Genomic DNA, 18998 nt, shown 5'->3' on the forward strand with positions numbered 1-18998 from the left:
GAAGCCTAATTACACGAGCCACTCAAAATATGCACTTGGCCTTTTACTTGACATAATGGCAAGCGCATTGTAAACGTTTCTTTGATTCAAGGAAAATGATATGGTACACATAGGCAAGTATTGACCTTACCCATAGCAGGTATGATAAAAATTTCTAACTAGCTATCAGAAAACTTGGACAATTGTTTGGTATACACAAGTGTCACCATGCGTGTTGCACAAGTCAATCAAAGATGCAACGAGGTGTTGAGATGCCTACTTTTCAGCACTTTAAAGGTATGAAGGTATTCAAGCATCAAGGTAGCAAATCAGTATTAAAAAAAATGGGGGAAACCCTTAGACATTTGTCTCTCCTTGGATGTCTATCACTATCTCTTCCGGGATTTACGTCAAACGTGGGGATAGAATCCTAATGTAGAAAAAAAAAGATGAATCTAGAATATAAACAAATATAATAACTTTGAACGCCAACAGTGTCTTGTAGTTTTCCAAACAAGGTAAATGTGGCCAAGTGCTTTGACAAAAGCACCACTCCAATCCAAGTGGCCAAGGGGAGAGATGATCAAAGTTGGCTTGCTTAGGTGCTGTCTCCAGAATTCAGCCGCTTCAGCAGAGGAACAAAAGGAGAGCATACAGTAAGGAGACCAAGAAATAAGGGATAGCTCACTGATGGAGGCTGAATTAATCAACAGATATATACAGTTGACATTATAGTTGGCACTAGTAGATAAATAGGAAATTCGCCATCCCCTTTTTTCGCTTTTCTTTCCTCTTCATTCTCTCGCTTTTTTTTTTCAAAAAGCCAAAAAGACAACAGCAAACATGGAATCTGGACAGTCTGTTATGCAAATCAACAAGTTTGCTTCTCAAGCATTAACTACAAGAAACTCAAATGTCATGTCCAATAGTCCAGCTGAATTTACTCGTAGAAAGAACTGGTCTCAAAATGTATTGGAGGAGCTTCGAGATGTAATCCATGTCCTGTCTTCTGATCTCAATGTGCTGTACTGCTCTCCTGCCTCGCGTGAATTCCTCGGTTATCAGCCTGCTGAATTGATGGGCCACAGCTTCTCTGAGTATATCCATGTGGATGATGTCGATATGTTCACTCGTGAATTCCGCGCTGCTCAGACAAACGGCTCTATCATGCGTGTTTCTTATCGCTTCCTGAGAAAGGATGGCAAATACGCAACCTTGGAAACCAGAGGCCATTTCTTCAAGCAAGGTTTCTTTGGTTCCGCTCGCAGTGTGCCTGCTGAAATGACTCGCATGATGGATACTTTTTTGGATTACAAGATGGAGAATGAGATCTTGAAGCGTAAGGTAGCTATTGCCAAGGCCAAGGCCAACCAAGGAAGAGCTGCTCCCAAGCAACCATCTCACCAAGAACCTTCACCTCAAGAGACATTGACCAATACCCCTGGCAGCAGTGTGCGTGATGATACCTCTCATAACCCCAGCTATGGCGATAATGAATATGATGAAGATGACTACGAGGACGGTTTCGAAGAACTCTTTGCTCCTTCTGCCAATGTATATACTCAAGGTGTACTCAATACTTATGGTGTGTCTGAATCCGTATCACTCTTCACTGGTCTTCACTTTGATTTAGGTGAGCGTTCTCGTGGTATTTCTATGGGCCTGGAGGGTGAGTTGTTCAACACCTTGGTGGCTCCTACCATTGGTGAGGAAGGTGGCGCTTCTAATGAGACAGTTGACAAGTTGAAGTCCGGTAAAAAGGTATATTGAAAGATGGCATCATACGGATTAGATGATTAATCAAACTGTACTGCAGAGACGTAACAATGAAGATGACGCCGAGCGTATCTGTACTGATTGCGGTAGAACCGATGCTCCTGAATGGAGAAGAGGCCCCAGAGGTCCCAAAACGTAAGTTGGCATTATGCGTGATCCTTAAAAGTGTATCAACTCTAATCTGTTTTTACGGATTTAAAGCTTATGCAATGCATGTGGCTTAAGATGGGCAAAGACAAACAAGGCGCAAGGAGGAGATGCCCACGATATGCAAGAGTCCTAAAAGCCATGGCCCTTTACTGAATTCCGCAATCCGTCATCATCAAACACAATCACATTCCACTCTCTTTCATTTGCTAGCAAAACACGATACATGCCTATACCAAAGATTGTTCAAAACCAATGAAAAATAAACCTTTCGTTGCAAATACACGATTTTTGTGTCTTGAAAGAGCCACAACATCATTGAATCCAAAGGATCAAGAATAATAGTTACCCCCCTAAACTAGTAACTCCTCTCCGCTGATGGGTATAAATGGAGCTCTGATCGCTGAGGTTGCTGTCTAACTTTCAATTATGCAGCTAGCATCATTGGCTCTTCCAATAGTCATAATGAAAGGTAAACGACACGAATGTTGGAATAGGGCTTTCGATTTGGTGACTACACGCTTAAAGGAGCTGCTGTCCTCATTACTAGCGTTGATCTCTTACTTCATTGCCACTTAGACATTGATGATGCCTCTCTCAACTTGAATTCTGTCGACTACTCTCACGCCAACTTTCCCTATCCGCGAAAAGTTATTCATTGGCAAAGTGCCCAAGAAAGTGCCAATTTTCTTTGGTTCTTATGAAGTGCTAGTGATTGGCGGCTACGTTTGTTGAGGCAACAGCAGTATTGTGCCCCTTTCTTGACTCTTCTCTAGGCAACGCACATCTTGATGACAGTAGCAGCAGCAACACTCGTATTTCCTCAATTCAGCAACCTTTTTCAATCACCAACGCCTGATGGATCAAAACCAAAAGCGAGCTGCTTTCAAACTTTGGGTTACTATTGCTTGTATTCGTATCTCAAGAAGTTCAAGCCCATCTCAAGACTGACGCCAATCAAGTTTAGTTGATATCGCTGGTGAATATTGCAGCATGGCTGGGGCAACAGGCGCTTGACTATGCTTCTGGAAAATGTCATTAGTTGTTTATCAGGGCTATATGGATATTGATGAATGAACACGGTGGCATCAGGCCAAACTCTACTCATTGCGAAAAAATCAACAATCAATAACAGCCACAATGACAATAAAAGATTATTTGCTAGATACTACAGCACATTGCTTGAATATAAATCAACAGATCGTTTTAAATTTAGTAAAAGGCCATCGCTATAGTATGGTTTGATAATTGTAGAATTTAGGTATTGTAATATCCAGGATGTTTCGTGAACTTGATGTTACCTTATTTGATCAGCTTTGGTTTTATCTTGTACTCGTAAGCAGTAGCTAATACGTTCTGAAACAAATGCTGTAAAAAGAGTTCAAATTGTAGGTATTTGAGATGAAAATAGCTTTAAAGACAAATCAAAGAGACATTTTATTGTATGTGCTATTTAGCAATCTGATTTAATTTTTGTTTCCAACAATCATCCTAAAGGTTTCGTTAATATCTGAAAGGTACACGTCGACAAGAGGGATACTCACTTTCCAGCACCAATAAGAGAACCAACAACACCTACACCGAGACCAGCAAATACAATTGTAACGATGAACTTGTCTCTTGGACCTCTGATCCAAAGGGGAGTTTTGGATGGGGCTTGAAAGTAACGTTGATGTGCAAGAACGTTATTGGGTCTGTTAATCATCATTGTAAGGTAAAAAGCGAAAAGGGATGAAAAGAGTGATAAAACATATGTTCAATGGGAAAAAACCAGATATTTAAATCACCTGAGCAAAAGCAACTTATTTACAAGCAATCCACTATACATCATCGTTTGTACTACTACCTTCCATTGTCTGTATGTTTTCGTTGCAAATATTATGACACTATTAATATTGGTAACTCTGTGAGCGTGTGAGGGGGGGGGAGGGGGGGGGGGGTAAATGATGATGACAGTGAATAGTTTTTATTTGTCTTTCGGTCAAGCGAAGATTGATATACATAGATTAATAATTGGCAACATATTTACATAGGAAATAATTTTGTGTAGTAATAAATAAGGTAAGGCGTAGATGATGGGTATTATATATAGAATATATATATATATATACTATGAAATTATATACAATTATCTAGTACTCTATATCACAGGTCTGTAATACGCTTGATACGATTGCATTCAGACAAATGCTGGCCTCTGTATTTGATAAGGTACTCGCCGTTATCTTTAAATGTTACAGTCTTGTTAACAGGACATCCCTATATGATGTGTATTTAGTATTTAGTATATAATGATTGTTGTTACAGAGTGAAGTTTACCTTGGCACTGTTGGAACATTTATAGTAAATGCTCTTGAATCCAGTCTTTTTATGCACAGTATTACCATTGTTCTTCCACAGATAGTCATCATTGTAAGGGAACTCCTTTGTTTCAATGATGGTGGAAATGGCTTGCATCTCACGTCTGCGACGCTTGGTAGTTGTAGCAGAAGAGGCAGCAACAGGCTCGATAGGGGGAGATGGAGGTGCTGAACCAGCAGCAGAGTACTCTTGATCTTCCTCGTATGAGCTGATGGACCGGGAACGCTTGCTACTGCTCAAGATGGGAGGATAACTATTGTTACATGTTAGGCTCATGCTACGACAAACTATTCAGTATACACTTACTGTAGCTGATTAATGTTTCTAATGGTAGATGACGAGGAAGATGGGGTCAAAGACAGCTCGGGTAATTTCAAATCTGATGGATTTGGAGATGGGCTTAAAAGCATTTCAATGCTACTGCTGTTTCTTCTTTTTACGGAAGAATTGAATTCTGAATTCTTCCACGGAGATGTAGCAGAGTGGCTATGGTGATACTGTTGTAACCGTGGTAATGCTGAATCGTTGGACCCGTTGGAAGTTGTGGAGGAGAGCGAATTGACTCTATGTTGTGAGATGGGAGGCAGCAATGTCTTTTGAGGTTGAGGTTGCTGTTTCTGTTGCTGTTGCTCTTGTTGCTGCTTTTGAAGCATGAAGTCAATTTCTTTTCTACGAAGTTTTGCTTCTTCAGCTCTTCTACGATCCTCTTCAACTTTGCTTGATAAAATAAGCTCTAATAACTCAGGCTGGTTTCCATATGTAGAAACCACCTTTTCAAGATTTAAGAAACCATTAGGTATTGATTTGGATGAAGAAGACATTGGAGGGGATGGAGGATAAGCAGAACTATTTGTGGATGAGGATAATAATAAGCTATTGCTTGTGAGCATTGTTTTTGTGTTTTGGCTAATGAAGAAAAGAGAAAGAAGAAGAAAAAAAGGGAGCAACGGGTCTTTTCATATGTTAAATACGACCAAAAAAAAAAAAAAAAAAAAAGAAACTGTTTCCAATTTTCCCGTCAATTACCTAAAACACACTTTCTTGGTTTATAACCAAGAGGCATGTGTCTGCACCTATAGTAATGAGCCATCACATGAATTTTTTTATTGTTCATCTTCCCGTACAGATCCCAAATTACAAACGGGAAATGTTATTCTGTATAAATTTTCCGATGTAGAGTGAAATATTTTATACTAAAGGGCGACTAGAGGCAGAGAAATGACAGATAGAAAGGCGGACTGGGGCATAAATACCTAGCATTTGATATGCCTGCGAAAAAACTCCAGGTGCAAATCATGATATTCTTGTTCAGCCAAGAAGGATGGGAATGACGGAGATGGCCTAGCAAAAAGCCTGTATTTCTCACGACTATTCTTCCGATCACCGGCGAAAGGTACTAGGCAAGCATCATTCTCCACTTTAGCAAGGCAAAAGCTTGTTCAATCAAAAAACATCAGAATAAAACAAGGTTATAGAGTATTTTTTAGGTGGTTTCGTAACTTCAATGGGAAATTCGAATTTGCTCATTCAATGATTTCCCAATCAAACTCAATACCCCGCTTTTCAAATTTCCCTTGATTTTCCCAGTTCCCACTGTCGGTTGCCTTGCATTTAGGGATCGAAGGGTCCTTTTATGATTAGCGCAGAGGGCATGAAATGTGAGACATTTTTAACGTTGTATTTTTAGTGTAGAAATTGCATGTAAAACAATCAATGTAAATTTAATTTCGTTTCTCAAATGTCGTTCAAATTTAAATGTTCATGCACTGATTCTATTTCTCTGTTGATTTCCCTATACTCATCATGGACTCATATAGAAAACTGTCATACACGGTTATATATTTATATATACAACGATTACAATAATATACTTTCTCTCACTTGGAAATTCGCCCGATTGTCTCCGTAGGGACTCAAGGGAACTTGATTATCAAATGAGCATACATTGGGAATTTGGTACTGTTGGTACCAATTGCTCCCAGTTTTCCCATATTACACTACACAATGTAGCCACCTGGATTACTGACAAAGGTCCCTCTTGATCCTTTTTTTCAGCTTCGTGAGTAAATCCACTAGGTTTGTCAGACATTGCTACATTACCCTTTTGCCCCTAATTCCGAGGTAAAAGCTACTTAAGTTCTTTTCTTTCTAATTAGATTCGCTCCTTCTATATTTGAGCGACTAGTGTCACCATACTATAAAAAAATTTACTTAATAATACCCTTTCATCCCTATTTTTCTCAAGAATACACACTCTGAATATTTGTGGTGTAGCCTCATTGGCTCTTGAATCTTTTCACAGTGAGACCCTTTCATCCCTACTTTTTTCGATAATGCATTTGTAATCCGGTTTCGAGATAGATAACGAGAGTTTTGTTACAAATTCATCCCTTTGAGCCCTTGGAAAAGCTGTAGACTGCATTACTATCTCCAAATGTCTGATACAAATGATTTGAAATCGTAAAAAACTGAGCATTCACCAAGATAACAATGTAGCGTGTTATAATACTTCTCTGTATCACTCAATGGAACATGTGGGGACAATGATAACAACGACAAAATGTGGGGTTACTTTAGCTAATAAGAACACCAGCTGAATGTATTTGAGTTGCACCTGTAGAATATCGTTCCAAACCACCTTTCATATGATTAGCTTTGTGTACCATGTAAACAGTTTACCTAATGTTATTTGCTTGAATGTGTTATGTAACTCTCTCATTGATCGGCTCGGGCATACGCACACGCCCTTTTCATTCTCTTTATTATGATGCCTAGAAGAATAGGTTTGTCTATCAATGCATTTCATCCGTTTGCCATTGGTTAAAACCTTAAAAAAGAATCCGGTAGATTGTTTAATGCTTTCCTCTCTCTCACACACACACATTGATCATGGAATCCATTATGACATAACAGGTTATTGGCTTGTCACTGAACAAGTGGCGTGCTTTTGTATATATAAAGTACAAGCAGATGTTTTTGTTACCGTGTGCAATAATAACAGCAATTAGAATTTACGAAAAGTAAATGTCACCATTCGTTATTAAATTTGGTCTGCAAACCTCAACGAAATATAAATTTCTTAAATTCATCCGTTCAATACATCTCAATAAACTAATATTATACTCTAGAATATTTTATAATCACCATATTATTAAGGTAATGATTGTTTTCATGATAGAAAGGCAGGATGCAGGTCGTCAACCAAAAGATAATTTTAACTTCGCCATACGTATGTCCGCATGCCTTGAATCTTGCGAGCATAATGTCTGACATCTGTCAACCATCATCATCTCTAATATATTTACCAGAAAACTATATAAAGAAACGTCGGAATGACCAATCAGAGGTTAGAGACGTAAAAATTTAAAGCACTGAGTACAGTATTACGCTCGAAAAAACTACCGGCGAAGCTGGCACTGGGGAGGGAGACTTGGCATCTAATCCAACATTTGGTAACGTTGACCTACAAGGGGATTTACCTCAGCAAAGCAAAGATGCAAAACCATAATATTCAAGTAGCAAATTTGGGCTTTCATTTCCATTATTAATAGGCTTATCAGCAACATGACCCCTCAAAATTTGCATGAATTACCTTTACCAAAATCAATATATCTTTTATTCAACTAGAATTGCACAGACCGCAGAAATGCACTTCCTCCAAAAGATTTCAGCTACCAAGGATGTGATTCATGCCATGTAAATAAAAGCTATAAAGCAAAACATAACCAAATTGGACAGCTTTCAAGCCTTCATATCTCGACATGTAGACCTTCCTGAGTTGCCAGAATAACGCTAAACAATTGTAATTTAGTAGTAGTAACTTCCTGATACCTTTGCTCAACTTTTTAGGCCAAAAAAAAAATATGGCCAAAAATTGACCAAAAAGCATAAGGGGTACCTCATGCTTTTTTACGAGAATCAAACGATCGCGTTTCTCATCTTGAAAATGAAGACTTTTGCTATGGTATATATCAAATCAAAATGATTCTCTCGATCCAAAGCAACCTCTGAAATCACTTTTATGAGGCTTTCATATGCAAAATTTCGGCTTTTTCGCTAAAAACCTCGTTTCATAGTTTACCAAATTGCTCGATAATCTCAACCAGAACACCTATTGTAATTAACACCATTGGAAGCGCCTTGAAAAGTACTTTAAGAATGTATTAGGAAGCGTAGGGTGATCATCACAATTTATATAGTCGAAGATCATAGAATAGATTAAAGAAGTCGAAAAAATACAAAATCTGTCCAATCTTGAACAGAAAAGACAAGCTGAATCTGGATTGATTTTAGCGGGCGGCACTGCTGCTGGCTGGTCCAAATGCCTTCCTGTTGATGACAATGATGATTGTGATGCTGATGAAATGAGGATCATGGAATTGAAAGGTCAATCGCTCAGCTTGAATACCTTTTTTTTGTATTTGTAGGAAATTTTCCCTTTAATAGCGGTGTTTTTACAATGACAACCTCTCAAAAAAGTTGCTGTAGATCTTATACAAGTCCTGTATGCGTAGCGAGATTCATCGGCTAGTCTAATATATACTGAATATCAAACGTACACATGGCTTAAATTACAGAGCTCTGGCGAAATTAAATACTTGCTTCACAAGTAGATACTCGGTGTCAGTTGTAATGCAGCTGTAAAGCAAATGTACGATTTTCCAATATTTCAATGTAATGTTAGCGGGTGTATTTGTACTTATTTGAATTGCACAATGCTTTGTTTACTTTTTATACAACTTTTTATTGATCAAGCTTGTATGTCTTCTTTTCCGGACATGATAGGTAACATTTGAATAATGTAAAGATAACTGCTGTCTAATATGAGGCGGTATATCTCTTCATCTGTCAAACAGTTATTGACAACATCATTTAAGGCACCCCAAACTTGCTCTAGATCTGGTATATTGGTGCCTGACCTGTAAACCCGCTTGAAGTACTTCTTCATAAAAGTTGTAGCCATTCTCAGTATGTATTTCTCTTCTCTCCGCCCTTTCTCGTTCCTTTACACTCTTTGTTTGCGTAGCATCAACACTATCTAAAACCATTTCTTAGTTCTCGTCGTATTTTTGTGTGTTGACAGCTCTTATTTATAATCAAATCTATAAAGCACTATTCTTGTTACAGTATGAATTGATCTGGTCAATCGCTGTACCATTACGAATACTCACGTTTTTCTTGTCTAGTTATTTGTGTCAAATGTCTAGTGTGCGAACAAAAGTAAAGCAAAGAGATCCGTTTATTGGCACTCAAACCAAACGTCCTCCCCAAAGAAGAGTTGTTGCTGAAGGAAAAAAAAAAGAGAATATGAAGCTGTAGCATACACAAGTGCCATGTCCACATCAAGTTACCATCCTGTTGCCAAAAGGCCCAAGTCATTCGTTGTCTCGCCGCAGCGTTTGATGGATAGTTTTTTTTTCAAACAATGAGGGAAATCATCGAAAACAAAGCAAGGCCCATCATTGACAAGCCTAGTAAACTGGATGCACTCATGAAGACATTAATTTTACAGTCCTAATATGGAAACTGGATTGCCTGGCATCTGTCAGGCCTGGTTCATATATGGTTAGAGACTTTATATTAAATTACTATCGATCAACAATCAAGCTTCATCTAACATTTTAACTATTAGTAACTTTGCAATATTAGCCAAAGTGCTGCAGCAGCGCGAGTCACCTGAAAGCAGGTTGGTTTCCACAAAAAAAAAAAAAGTAGGTCAGGAAACCAACCGAAGAGTTGAGATGCTCATCTTAACGTAATAGATTTATGATCCCTAGACACTTTCAAAGCTTCAAAAAGGAAAGAAGTTGATCTAACAAGTACTTTGATAGACTGGTGTCAATAAATATAAAATGTAAGAAAAACAGCATGGTTAACGATAGTGTTTTGATTTGCCACCTATTTTCTATACGCTTCAAAACCATCTATCGCTGTACTGTCTTCCTCATGATGAAAAGGGTATTGAGTTTGCCAGCAGGCCCCACCAGCTGCCAAAATTAATTTTAACTCAGACTCTTGGTCTACTCCAGATTGGACAGATTTTGATACTTTTTCGACTTGATTGAACTATTTTGTAACATCCGACTATATGAAGTGCGATGATCACCCCATGCTTCCTAATACGCTCTTGAAGTACTTTTCAAGGTGCATCCAATGGTACCAAGTAAGATAAATGTTCTGAATAAAATTATTGAGCAATTTTGGAAAATATGAAAAGAGGTTTCTGGCCAAAATGTCGAAATTTTACATATCAAAGTCCCACAAAGATGATTTCAGAGGTTGCTTTGGATCGATAGAAACATTTTGATTCAATACATACCATAGTCAAAGACTTCATTTTCAAGGTAAAAAATGCGACCATTTGATTTTCGATGAAAACCATGAGGGGTACCTCATGCTTTTTGGTCGAATTTTGTCCATATTTTTTTGATGCCCAAAAAGTTGAGCAAAGGTATCAGAAAGTAACTGCCGGATGAGTGCAATTGTTTGTTGCTATTCTGACGAGCTAAAACGGCCTTGAACGCGAGAAAACGCAGCTCAAATACACTCAAATTTCGCTGTATCAGGGGTACTGAGGGCTAAAGAGGGGAAATGCCAGTATGCTGCTTGCCCGTATATAAAGTAGCTACATGTATATGGATGTAGAGCATCACATAAGAATCAGATCCACAAATAATATGAAGGGTTTTCGTGTGCAAGTGGAGGATCAAAATGAAAGTAGCAGTATTTTGATAAGATACACAAGGGCAATCGGTAGCGCGAGCTGCAGCAGCGCAAGTTGGTTCTCACTGAAGTGAAATGAAGACAGAGAGCCATCCGAAGCGTAAACACTCGTTGCCAATTAAAATTATCTCCCTTTCCAAGCTATTCTTGAATCAAACCTTATTGAGATTTACCAAGATTGCAATTGCCCTATAAGCAAATTCAGCAGCTTTAATTTGTACAAAGCAGTAAAAAGCTTGTGGCATGTGAGAGTTTAACACAACATTGCAAGTGTTACCTACAAATACAGGTCTCGAAATAGCTATGGTTTACTTGTCCAATGCAACATCATGCGATGTTTTAAATACTTTGCTATAGTCAATGTCAACATCTCCTTTATCAGATCTACAATGAGCTACTCTGGATGAAGATTTTACTGTATACGCACGGATACGTCACTGTGTCATCAGAGCCATCTCTCTTTTCAATGTAGATGAAACTCTTGGAAGACACCTCTCGACATCAAATGACTTTAAATAGATGAGCACAAGAAATTTAAAAGTTTAAACCAATCAATACGATCATCACGTCACGATATAGAGAGAACAACTGCTACCAACACAAACAAAAACAAAATATAAATCTCGTATTTCTTTCCTCTCTTCTTCTTTCCATACTCAACTACTCAAAATGTCATCTTGGTGTAAGTATCATAAAACTGAAGAAAGGAGACATTTCGAGGGCAGAAAATTTACGCATGTCTGCATCTAGTTTCTCAACTCTCAAGCACTGTTTCCAATATCACTGGCGTCGGAACCACCGTCGATAGCATCAAGACTGTAGCTGATACCATCACGGATGGCCAAGCTTACACTGCCCTTGATGAGCACGATCTTGACTGGACGTTGGCCTCTGGTTCATCCACCGAGAATCAGGTCTTTTACCTCACCACCCGCAGCGGTGGTTTCGCATTTGTTCAATTGATTCACTCCAACATTGGGTAAGTCAGGGGGAGAGATTATAGAGGGACTAGAGGCACAAATTTTTAATTTACTGGATTTCAAATGTTTTTAGTCTCTGGAACCCCACCATTACAATGACATGTCGATTCTATGATCCCGAGAGCAGCACGAGTGTTTTCAAGAACATTACCATGTCCAAGTTTGAGCTCTCGGCCGACAAGCGCTCTGTGAAGACTGATTTCTTCAACATTCAGCTGGATGCTGCACAAAAGCTTTACAAGTTGAACATTACACATCCCGAATTGGTTGTTTCCTTGGACTTTGAACGTGTTGATCGTGGTTTCAAGGTGGGTGAAGGAAAAACTTACCTGGGCGGTGACAAATCCTCTGCTGCTGGTTTTGTGTCGCACAAATTCTGGCCTCGTTGTGCTGTGAAGGGTACTTTCATCGTCAATCAAAAGATCTTTGAGACCGAGGGCGATGGTATCTTTATTCATGCTATTCAAGGCATGCAGCCTCAGCTGATTGCCTCCAACTGGAACTTTGTCAACTTCCAATCTGACAAGGCTTCTATCGCCATGATGCAATTCCAGACCACCAAGCAATACGGCTCAGTCAACATCAATCAAGGTTCTTTGGTCTTGAACGACAAGCTGGTCTGTGTGTCCATTGACAATTCTGTCGAACTATTGGATCTGAAGAAGGACGAGGATACCCAATACGATATTCCACAAACCATCAAATTGACCTGGAAGGGAAAGACAATCAAGGAAGAAGGCCAAGAGCCCAAGGATGTTGTCATCACCATGACAACAGAGCCTAGAGGCTTGATTGAGAAGATTGATGTGCTGGCCGAGATTCCTTACGTTATTCGCAAGTTGGTTCAATCCTTGATCGTCAAGCCCTACATCTATCAATGGATTGATAAATCTACAGCAGAAATCACCATTGGCGATGAAAAGACAACTGTTGAAGGACACTGCTTTCAAGAGCTTGTTTTTGTATCTAGTTTTTAGTTTATTTATTCTACGTCTATCATTCATTTACAACATAATACACATTAATTACTTATACTCCTTTTTTTTTCCAACATTTCCCACATGAGCACATTTAATAAAGAATCGGGCTTCTTCCTACCTGAATCATACAGCATAGTTTGTTGGCAAGTGGCAGCCTATAAAGCAAGCGAGCCCCCAGTCTATTTTCTTTCTCTCTCTCTCTCTCTCTCTCTCTCTCTCTCTCTCTCTCTCCTCTCCTTCTTTTGCTGGACAGTTTCATCAACCTTTTACAAGTAATACAAACATGAGAAATATCTCAAACTATTTGCTGTCTCTAGAGGAGCAATTGGCACTTCATTTGAAACTCCCTGACACAATTATCATACATTTTTCGGTGCTCTGTTTCCTTTTCTTTTCTCTTTCCATCTATTTATTTTTCCTCATGGCAGATCCTTTTCGCGTTGAGCCAAAAGGAAAGTCCTGGGCTGATATAGTGGAGGAAGATGAACAATCCGACCTTTTGAACTCACAACATGAGGAGTGTCCTTTAATCTCTAAGGAGGATCCCAATGGGAAGTCTGAGGCTGCTCTAGAAGACGCTCATGCAGTCTCTGCAATACCTTCATTAGATCAACAGGCTGACAGCAACAAGGATGACATAGCTCCGCAAGAGCAGCCTCCTAAGGTAGAGGATAAACCTATTCTCACAGGCAGCAGAGCAAGTAAATGGGCTTCAGCACCGAGCGAACCTCGTGGACAATCAAAATGGCAATCGACCTCATCCTCTGCTGCAACGTCAAGTTCAACAAACGCTTTCAAGGGAGGATCCATGGCCAGCAAGTGGGCCAGTGCGCCAGATTCTTCATCTCGCTCTCGTTACGATAGCAATCACCATACACGCCATGACCGCTTTGGAGGCAATGATGATTACCATGGTCGCAACACTGATTTACGTCGCAATAATAGATGGCGAGAGGATCCCCCTAGTGGTGGAAGACTGAATCGCAGTGCATTTGAAGACGATGATGTGCGCAATGGTGGATTTAACAACAAGGCCAACTTTAGTAGAGAGAGGCGCTACCAAGAATACCATGAACTAACAAACAAGGAGGTGGTGAAAGACGAGGCTCCCGAGCACACGAAAGCTATCGAAGGCTGGAATGCATACAAACCTCCTGCTGAAGGTGCATATTCTTCTTGTGATCTTGTATCTGACAAAGTAGCCTAATTTCTCTGCTTTTTTTTTTAGAGAACGAAGAAACTGCCAAACAACTGGTAAAAGCAGCAAACGAGGTAGAGCAGACTTCAGCAGATCAGACTACCAAGGAGGAGCAGCAAGGTGTGCCCATCACACAAAGAGAGGACTTCAAGGAAATTGAGGTTTCACCAGCAAAAGTTGTCGAACCTGTCAAACCTACAGTGTCATCCTCACCTTCATTGAAACCAGTGTCTTCGTTTTCTTGGGCTGATGATATTCCTGATGACAATTCAGACGACGATAGTGATTATCCCATTCCAGCAGATTGGATTACGCCTAAAGTGGCCGCTCATGCTGGTACAACTGAAGTGCAGGAGGCATCTGCAGCCTCGCAAGCTGCTGAAAACGACATTACAGGTGATTTATCAGCTAAACCTGATCCAGGAGTTGCAGCCGACGCTAAAAACTCACTACCAGAAGAAGCAAGATCCGAGCAATCTCGATCAGCTGGGGATACTGGCCCCGTAGATACAACAACAACAGTAGCAGTAGCTGCATCAGAGACAACAGCCGCCACTTCACCAACAGAATCACCAAAAGAAGAGAAACCTACTTATACTTGGGGAGCATTGAATGATTACAAGGAGCCTGAGACTGTGATACCCAAATCAGATGATAGTGTTAAGATTGGCAAGGAACAAGAGGAGGCTGCTATTGCTGCCTGGAATTCTGTCAAATTACCTGAAGAACCAGAAGAAGAGGTCGCTGCTGGTACGACACAAGAAAAGAAGTTATCTACCAGTCAAGCTACTGAGGAGCAGCCTTCTTGGGATCAAAGTGTCGAGCAGGAGAAATCATCCTGGGGTCAGCCTGGAGAAGAGCAGCCCTCGTGGAGCCAATCTGCTGTGCCATCGTGGGGTCAAGCTGATAAGGAACAACCGAGTGACTCTGTGGAAACTCAACAGCAACAAGAACTTGTACCTGAACCCAAACCAACGTACACATGGGGAGCACTGGATGACTACAAGGAGCCTGAAATAATAGCACCTAAATCTCATATCATAAAGGTTGACAAGGAGAAAGAGGAGGCTGCCGTTGCTGCTTGGAACTCTGCCAATTTCCCTGAGGAACCAGACGAAAAAGCCGTTGCTACTACAATAGAAGATGAAAAGCCATCCTGGAATCAAGCGACTCAAGAGCAACCCTCATGGAGTCCAAACGTCGAACAAGTGAAGCCATCTTGGAGTCAAACCACTGAGAAGAAGCCATCGTGGAATCAATCTACAGAGTCATCTTGGAATCTACCCACTGAAACGTCTTGGAACCAACCTGATGACAAACAACCAAAAGCTCAGAGCCAAGAGCCAGCGTCTGAACCTAAGCCAATATACACATGGGCGGCATTGGATGATTACAAAACGCCTGAGGCGATTGCCAAACCTAAGCCTGACATTGTGGTTATCTCAAAGGAAGACGAGGAGGCTGCTATTTCGGCCTGGAACAATGCCAAGTTGCCTGAAGAACCTGAACCATTGGAGGAAAAGTTTTCAGAACCTGTGAATGATACTCCAACATGGAATTCTGCCGCTCAAGATTCTGCTCCTGTACAGCCTAAGCCATCATGGAATGCAAATGCTCAAGAATCTGAAGCTGTCAAAGCAGAGCCTTCTTGGAATGTCACGTCTGCAGAACCCTCATGGAACACTGACGCTCAAGCAACATCTTGGGGAGCTGTAGAACAGCCTTCTTGGTCTGAGCCCTCAACTACAGCTAAATTGAATACTCCAGAACAACAACAACAACAAGGTTGGGGCACTAACAGTTTCCAAGAAGGTTCATCTGTCACCAGCAAATCCTCATTCAAAGATACCTGGAGAAACAAGCTGCCCACCACAATAGATGATAACGCAGGTGGTTGGAAATCGTTTGCAGAGACTATTGCTGCTTCACCAGAGCCTGCTTCCAAACCCACAGAAAAAGAGCCTACTGCTGCTGCCCCACGAGAGTCTACTTTCAAGAGAACAGACAAAGGATCTGCTGCTTCAAAGTGGAGTCATGATAGATATAATGGTGCCGAATTGATTCATCCTAAACCCTCTCAAAAGAAGCCTCATAGCCTTTCATTCAAGTTGAATGACTTTAAAGAAGCTAATGGTAATGAAGTGCATGTCAGTTGGAATGACATCCAAGCACAAGACAGCCCCAAAATCTCCATCCAAGACGACAAATCGGACAGACAAGTAACAGTCGGCCTCAGTGGTTTCAGTCAAGCAAACCCACAGCAAGACATTGTGCTGCGTCTGAGCGATATCACAGCAGGAAGACCATTAAACAGTGCTCAGCAACAACAACAGCAACAACAACAGCAACAACAAGGGCCACAGGAAGTTGTACTTAGTTTCAGCGAGCTCAACAAGGGCAGAAACGAAGAAAGTAACTCATTTGCCTCGTCAAATCCAGCAGCTGATATCAGTGATTCCTCTTCCTCTGGACCCAAGGAGATTGTTTGCAAATTGAGCGATTTTGGTAAATCGGATAAACCGGATGGACCTCTGGACATTACGTTGAAATTGTTTTGATCTCGCTGTAATTTATTTGACATACATCTGTACATATTAAAGATCATTGATTTATGTAAATGTTGATTTTTTATTTTGTGGTTTGGCTGGTGTCAAGAGCGTATGATGCTCCAGGAAGAGAGAAATATATACACGATTTTGGGAAATACAATAAAAGAGAAAAGGGATATATGTAAGTTGACAAAAGGGGGAGGGTTCACCATCTGCTATGATGACTACTTCTGGTCACTGGACCATCGTCTTCGTCCATGTTATTCATATTGAAACCACCCAGAGAACCGAATCGCCGTTGAAAGGTAATGACTTTTCTAGTCAAATTGTCCATAATCTCCATAGATGATTGCTCTTTTGCACAGCTACTGCTTTTTTCCAGCGCTTCTTGTGCGACACTCTTTTCATGCTGGTAAGCAACATCGTCTAATGGGATAGTACTTGCACTGCTGAGAGAAGAGGAAGGGCTTGAGTGATCTAATTTACCAGGTATGAGAATGGGCGTGGGTCTACGGTTCTTCTTGGGTGAAGAACCGCTATCCTCATTGTGTGTATTATCATCGGCGCCTGCACCAACAAATGCATTGCTTGTCATGACTTGATTTATCTTTGCAGATACTAATTGACGTCTTTTACAAACTTCTCCTTCATCATCCTCTTCAGAGTCGGAATGACCATCATGACGATTGCGCTTGGTAGCTAGTTCGACTTGCATTGAACAAATGTATTCAAGGATCTGGCTTGCTCGCTTGTTCATTTCAGCAATGGTGGCTCTTTGTGATGGTAGTCGGACCTTGGCAGGTGGCGTGGATTCACGAGCAAATGGAGAGAAGTGCTCGAATATTTGGTTATTGCTTGTTGCCGATGTGGGTGTTTGTAGTTCAGGCTGTGGAGTGCTTGTTCGAGAACGGGAGTCCTTATTAGTATGACGACGCACCGCTGAGGTTGTAGCTGTGTTTGGTGATGCTGTAAAATGGCTGTTGCTAGTGGCGGATCTTGGGGTATATCTACGTTGAGTTTTCTTCTCTCTCTTGTTCGGTTTTACTTGTTCTTCTGCTGTAGTCGATTTCTTGGGCGATGCTCGTTTGGGTCGCTTTGCTTGGTGCTCTTGCTGTGTATCTACAACAAGAGAGTGAATAAAACAGATCATTTGACTACAAGACACAGTAAGAAGCATTACCATAGTTTTGTACAATAGTAATATTTTCATCCAAGGTATGCATAGCATCGTAATGTTGAACCTGAACTTGGCTTGCTGTAAACTCCATACCAGATGCATCGTAATTTTTAGATTGTTCAATAGCATTTCTAAAAGCCAAAACTTCCTCCAAGGAGATAGATGCTTCTCGACTGTTGAATGTGGTTCTTCTTTTGACTGTTCGCTTATCTGATGCAGCTTCGATTTCGGCAGATACGGGCAAACAGGGCTTGTAATATCTACGCGTCCTATGATATGGAGTGAGTATGATAATTCTACGAAATGGACTAGGCATTACATACTTGTCATAGCTCTTGACTTCAATATGGTCAGAGGGCCTACATAGTTCGCAAAAGTATTCATCTGGGATTTCGTCTTTTTCTAGCCCCATACACTCGCAATGTTGCCATACTTCACATTGATCGCAGCACACCATCAAGCCTAGACTATCTGTATACGAGCCTTTAGTTTTGTAGATGCATGGATGTCATAGATATTCAGCTTACGTGATTCACCACAGACACATCTCGTAATCGACTCATCTTGTTCATCTTCTTCCTCCTCCTCTTCCTCATCATCGTCTTCTTCCTCTTCTTCAACAGCCATGACAGGCTCAGGAATCTTTTGCTTTCTTTTTGAAGCTGTTGCGATTTTACGAACTGGAACTGTTGGCGCTACTGAAGGAACAAAGAGGAAATCATGATGAATGTGCTTGTCTTGAGATGAAATGAATATAACTTACTCATTGAGGATGTGGGATGTATGAAAAGTAAATAGTGATTTAGTAACTGAATGAAATGAATTGAAGGTGTGATTGAAAGAAATTTGTTTATAGGAAAAGAGAAAGAGAGAAAGCGAGAAACGAGAAATTAAAAGGATATATAAAAAAAAAAGATTTTTTTTAGGTCATTTTCAACAATCCATGTTTCTCTCTTTCTCTTTTCTCTATCTCTCGCTTTTTTTTTTGCAGGTCAAAATCGTATGTGATTATCCAATCAAAATCCAACTATTGCAAGTAAATAAAAGATGTAAATTACTGTACATTTGCTCTGCTTTATTTCTTTTTTTTTTGATATATATATGACAAATAACTGTACACTAGAGAAT

The 18998-nt window shown here is 40.3% G+C and overlaps 5 protein-coding genes across 5 annotated transcripts; 3 read left to right on the forward strand and 2 right to left on the reverse strand.

The window, feature by feature from the left end:
- Positions 1-822: 822 nt before the first annotated feature.
- Positions 823-2038, forward strand: RPT1 (26S proteasome regulatory subunit 7; the record flags this gene model as incomplete). Its single annotated transcript, XM_064821269.1, has 3 exons — positions 823-1740; positions 1796-1890; positions 1957-2038. 3 exons carry the CDS (start codon positions 823-825, stop codon positions 2036-2038), a joined length of 1095 nt encoding a protein of 364 aa, XP_064680955.1.
- Positions 2039-4047: 2009 nt separating this feature from the next.
- Positions 4048-5153, reverse strand: ATC70_001882 (uncharacterized protein; the record flags this gene model as incomplete). Its single annotated transcript, XM_064821270.1, has 3 exons — positions 4048-4161; positions 4222-4516; positions 4570-5153. The coding sequence occupies 3 exons, from the start codon at positions 5151-5153 to the stop codon at positions 4048-4050; spliced, it is 993 nt and encodes a 330-aa protein (XP_064680956.1).
- A 6502-nt stretch (positions 5154-11655) lies between these two features.
- On the forward strand, positions 11656-12943 carry MET1_1 (uroporphyrin-III C-methyltransferase; the record flags this gene model as incomplete). Its single annotated transcript, XM_064821271.1, has 3 exons — positions 11656-11668; positions 11737-11965; positions 12040-12943. The coding sequence occupies 3 exons, from the start codon at positions 11656-11658 to the stop codon at positions 12941-12943; spliced, it is 1146 nt and encodes a 381-aa protein (XP_064680957.1).
- Positions 12944-13367: 424 nt separating this feature from the next.
- ATC70_001884 (uncharacterized protein) lies at positions 13368-16702 on the forward strand (the record flags this gene model as incomplete). The annotated part of the gene is made up of 2 exons (XM_064821272.1): positions 13368-14109; positions 14175-16702. 2 exons carry the CDS (start codon positions 13368-13370, stop codon positions 16700-16702), a joined length of 3270 nt encoding a protein of 1089 aa, XP_064680958.1.
- Positions 16703-16898: 196 nt separating this feature from the next.
- ATC70_001885 (uncharacterized protein) lies at positions 16899-18637 on the reverse strand (the record flags this gene model as incomplete). Its single annotated transcript, XM_064821273.1, has 5 exons — positions 16899-17812; positions 17874-18139; positions 18194-18341; positions 18398-18568; positions 18634-18637. 5 exons carry the CDS (start codon positions 18635-18637, stop codon positions 16899-16901), a joined length of 1503 nt encoding a protein of 500 aa, XP_064680959.1.
- Between the last annotated feature and the right edge of the window lie 361 nt (positions 18638-18998).

Source organism: Mucor velutinosus, assembly GCF_035048745.1.
Source record: "Mucor velutinosus strain NIH1002 chromosome Unknown tig00000093, whole genome shotgun sequence".
Lineage (NCBI taxonomy): Eukaryota > Fungi > Mucoromycota > Mucoromycetes > Mucorales > Mucoraceae > Mucor > Mucor velutinosus.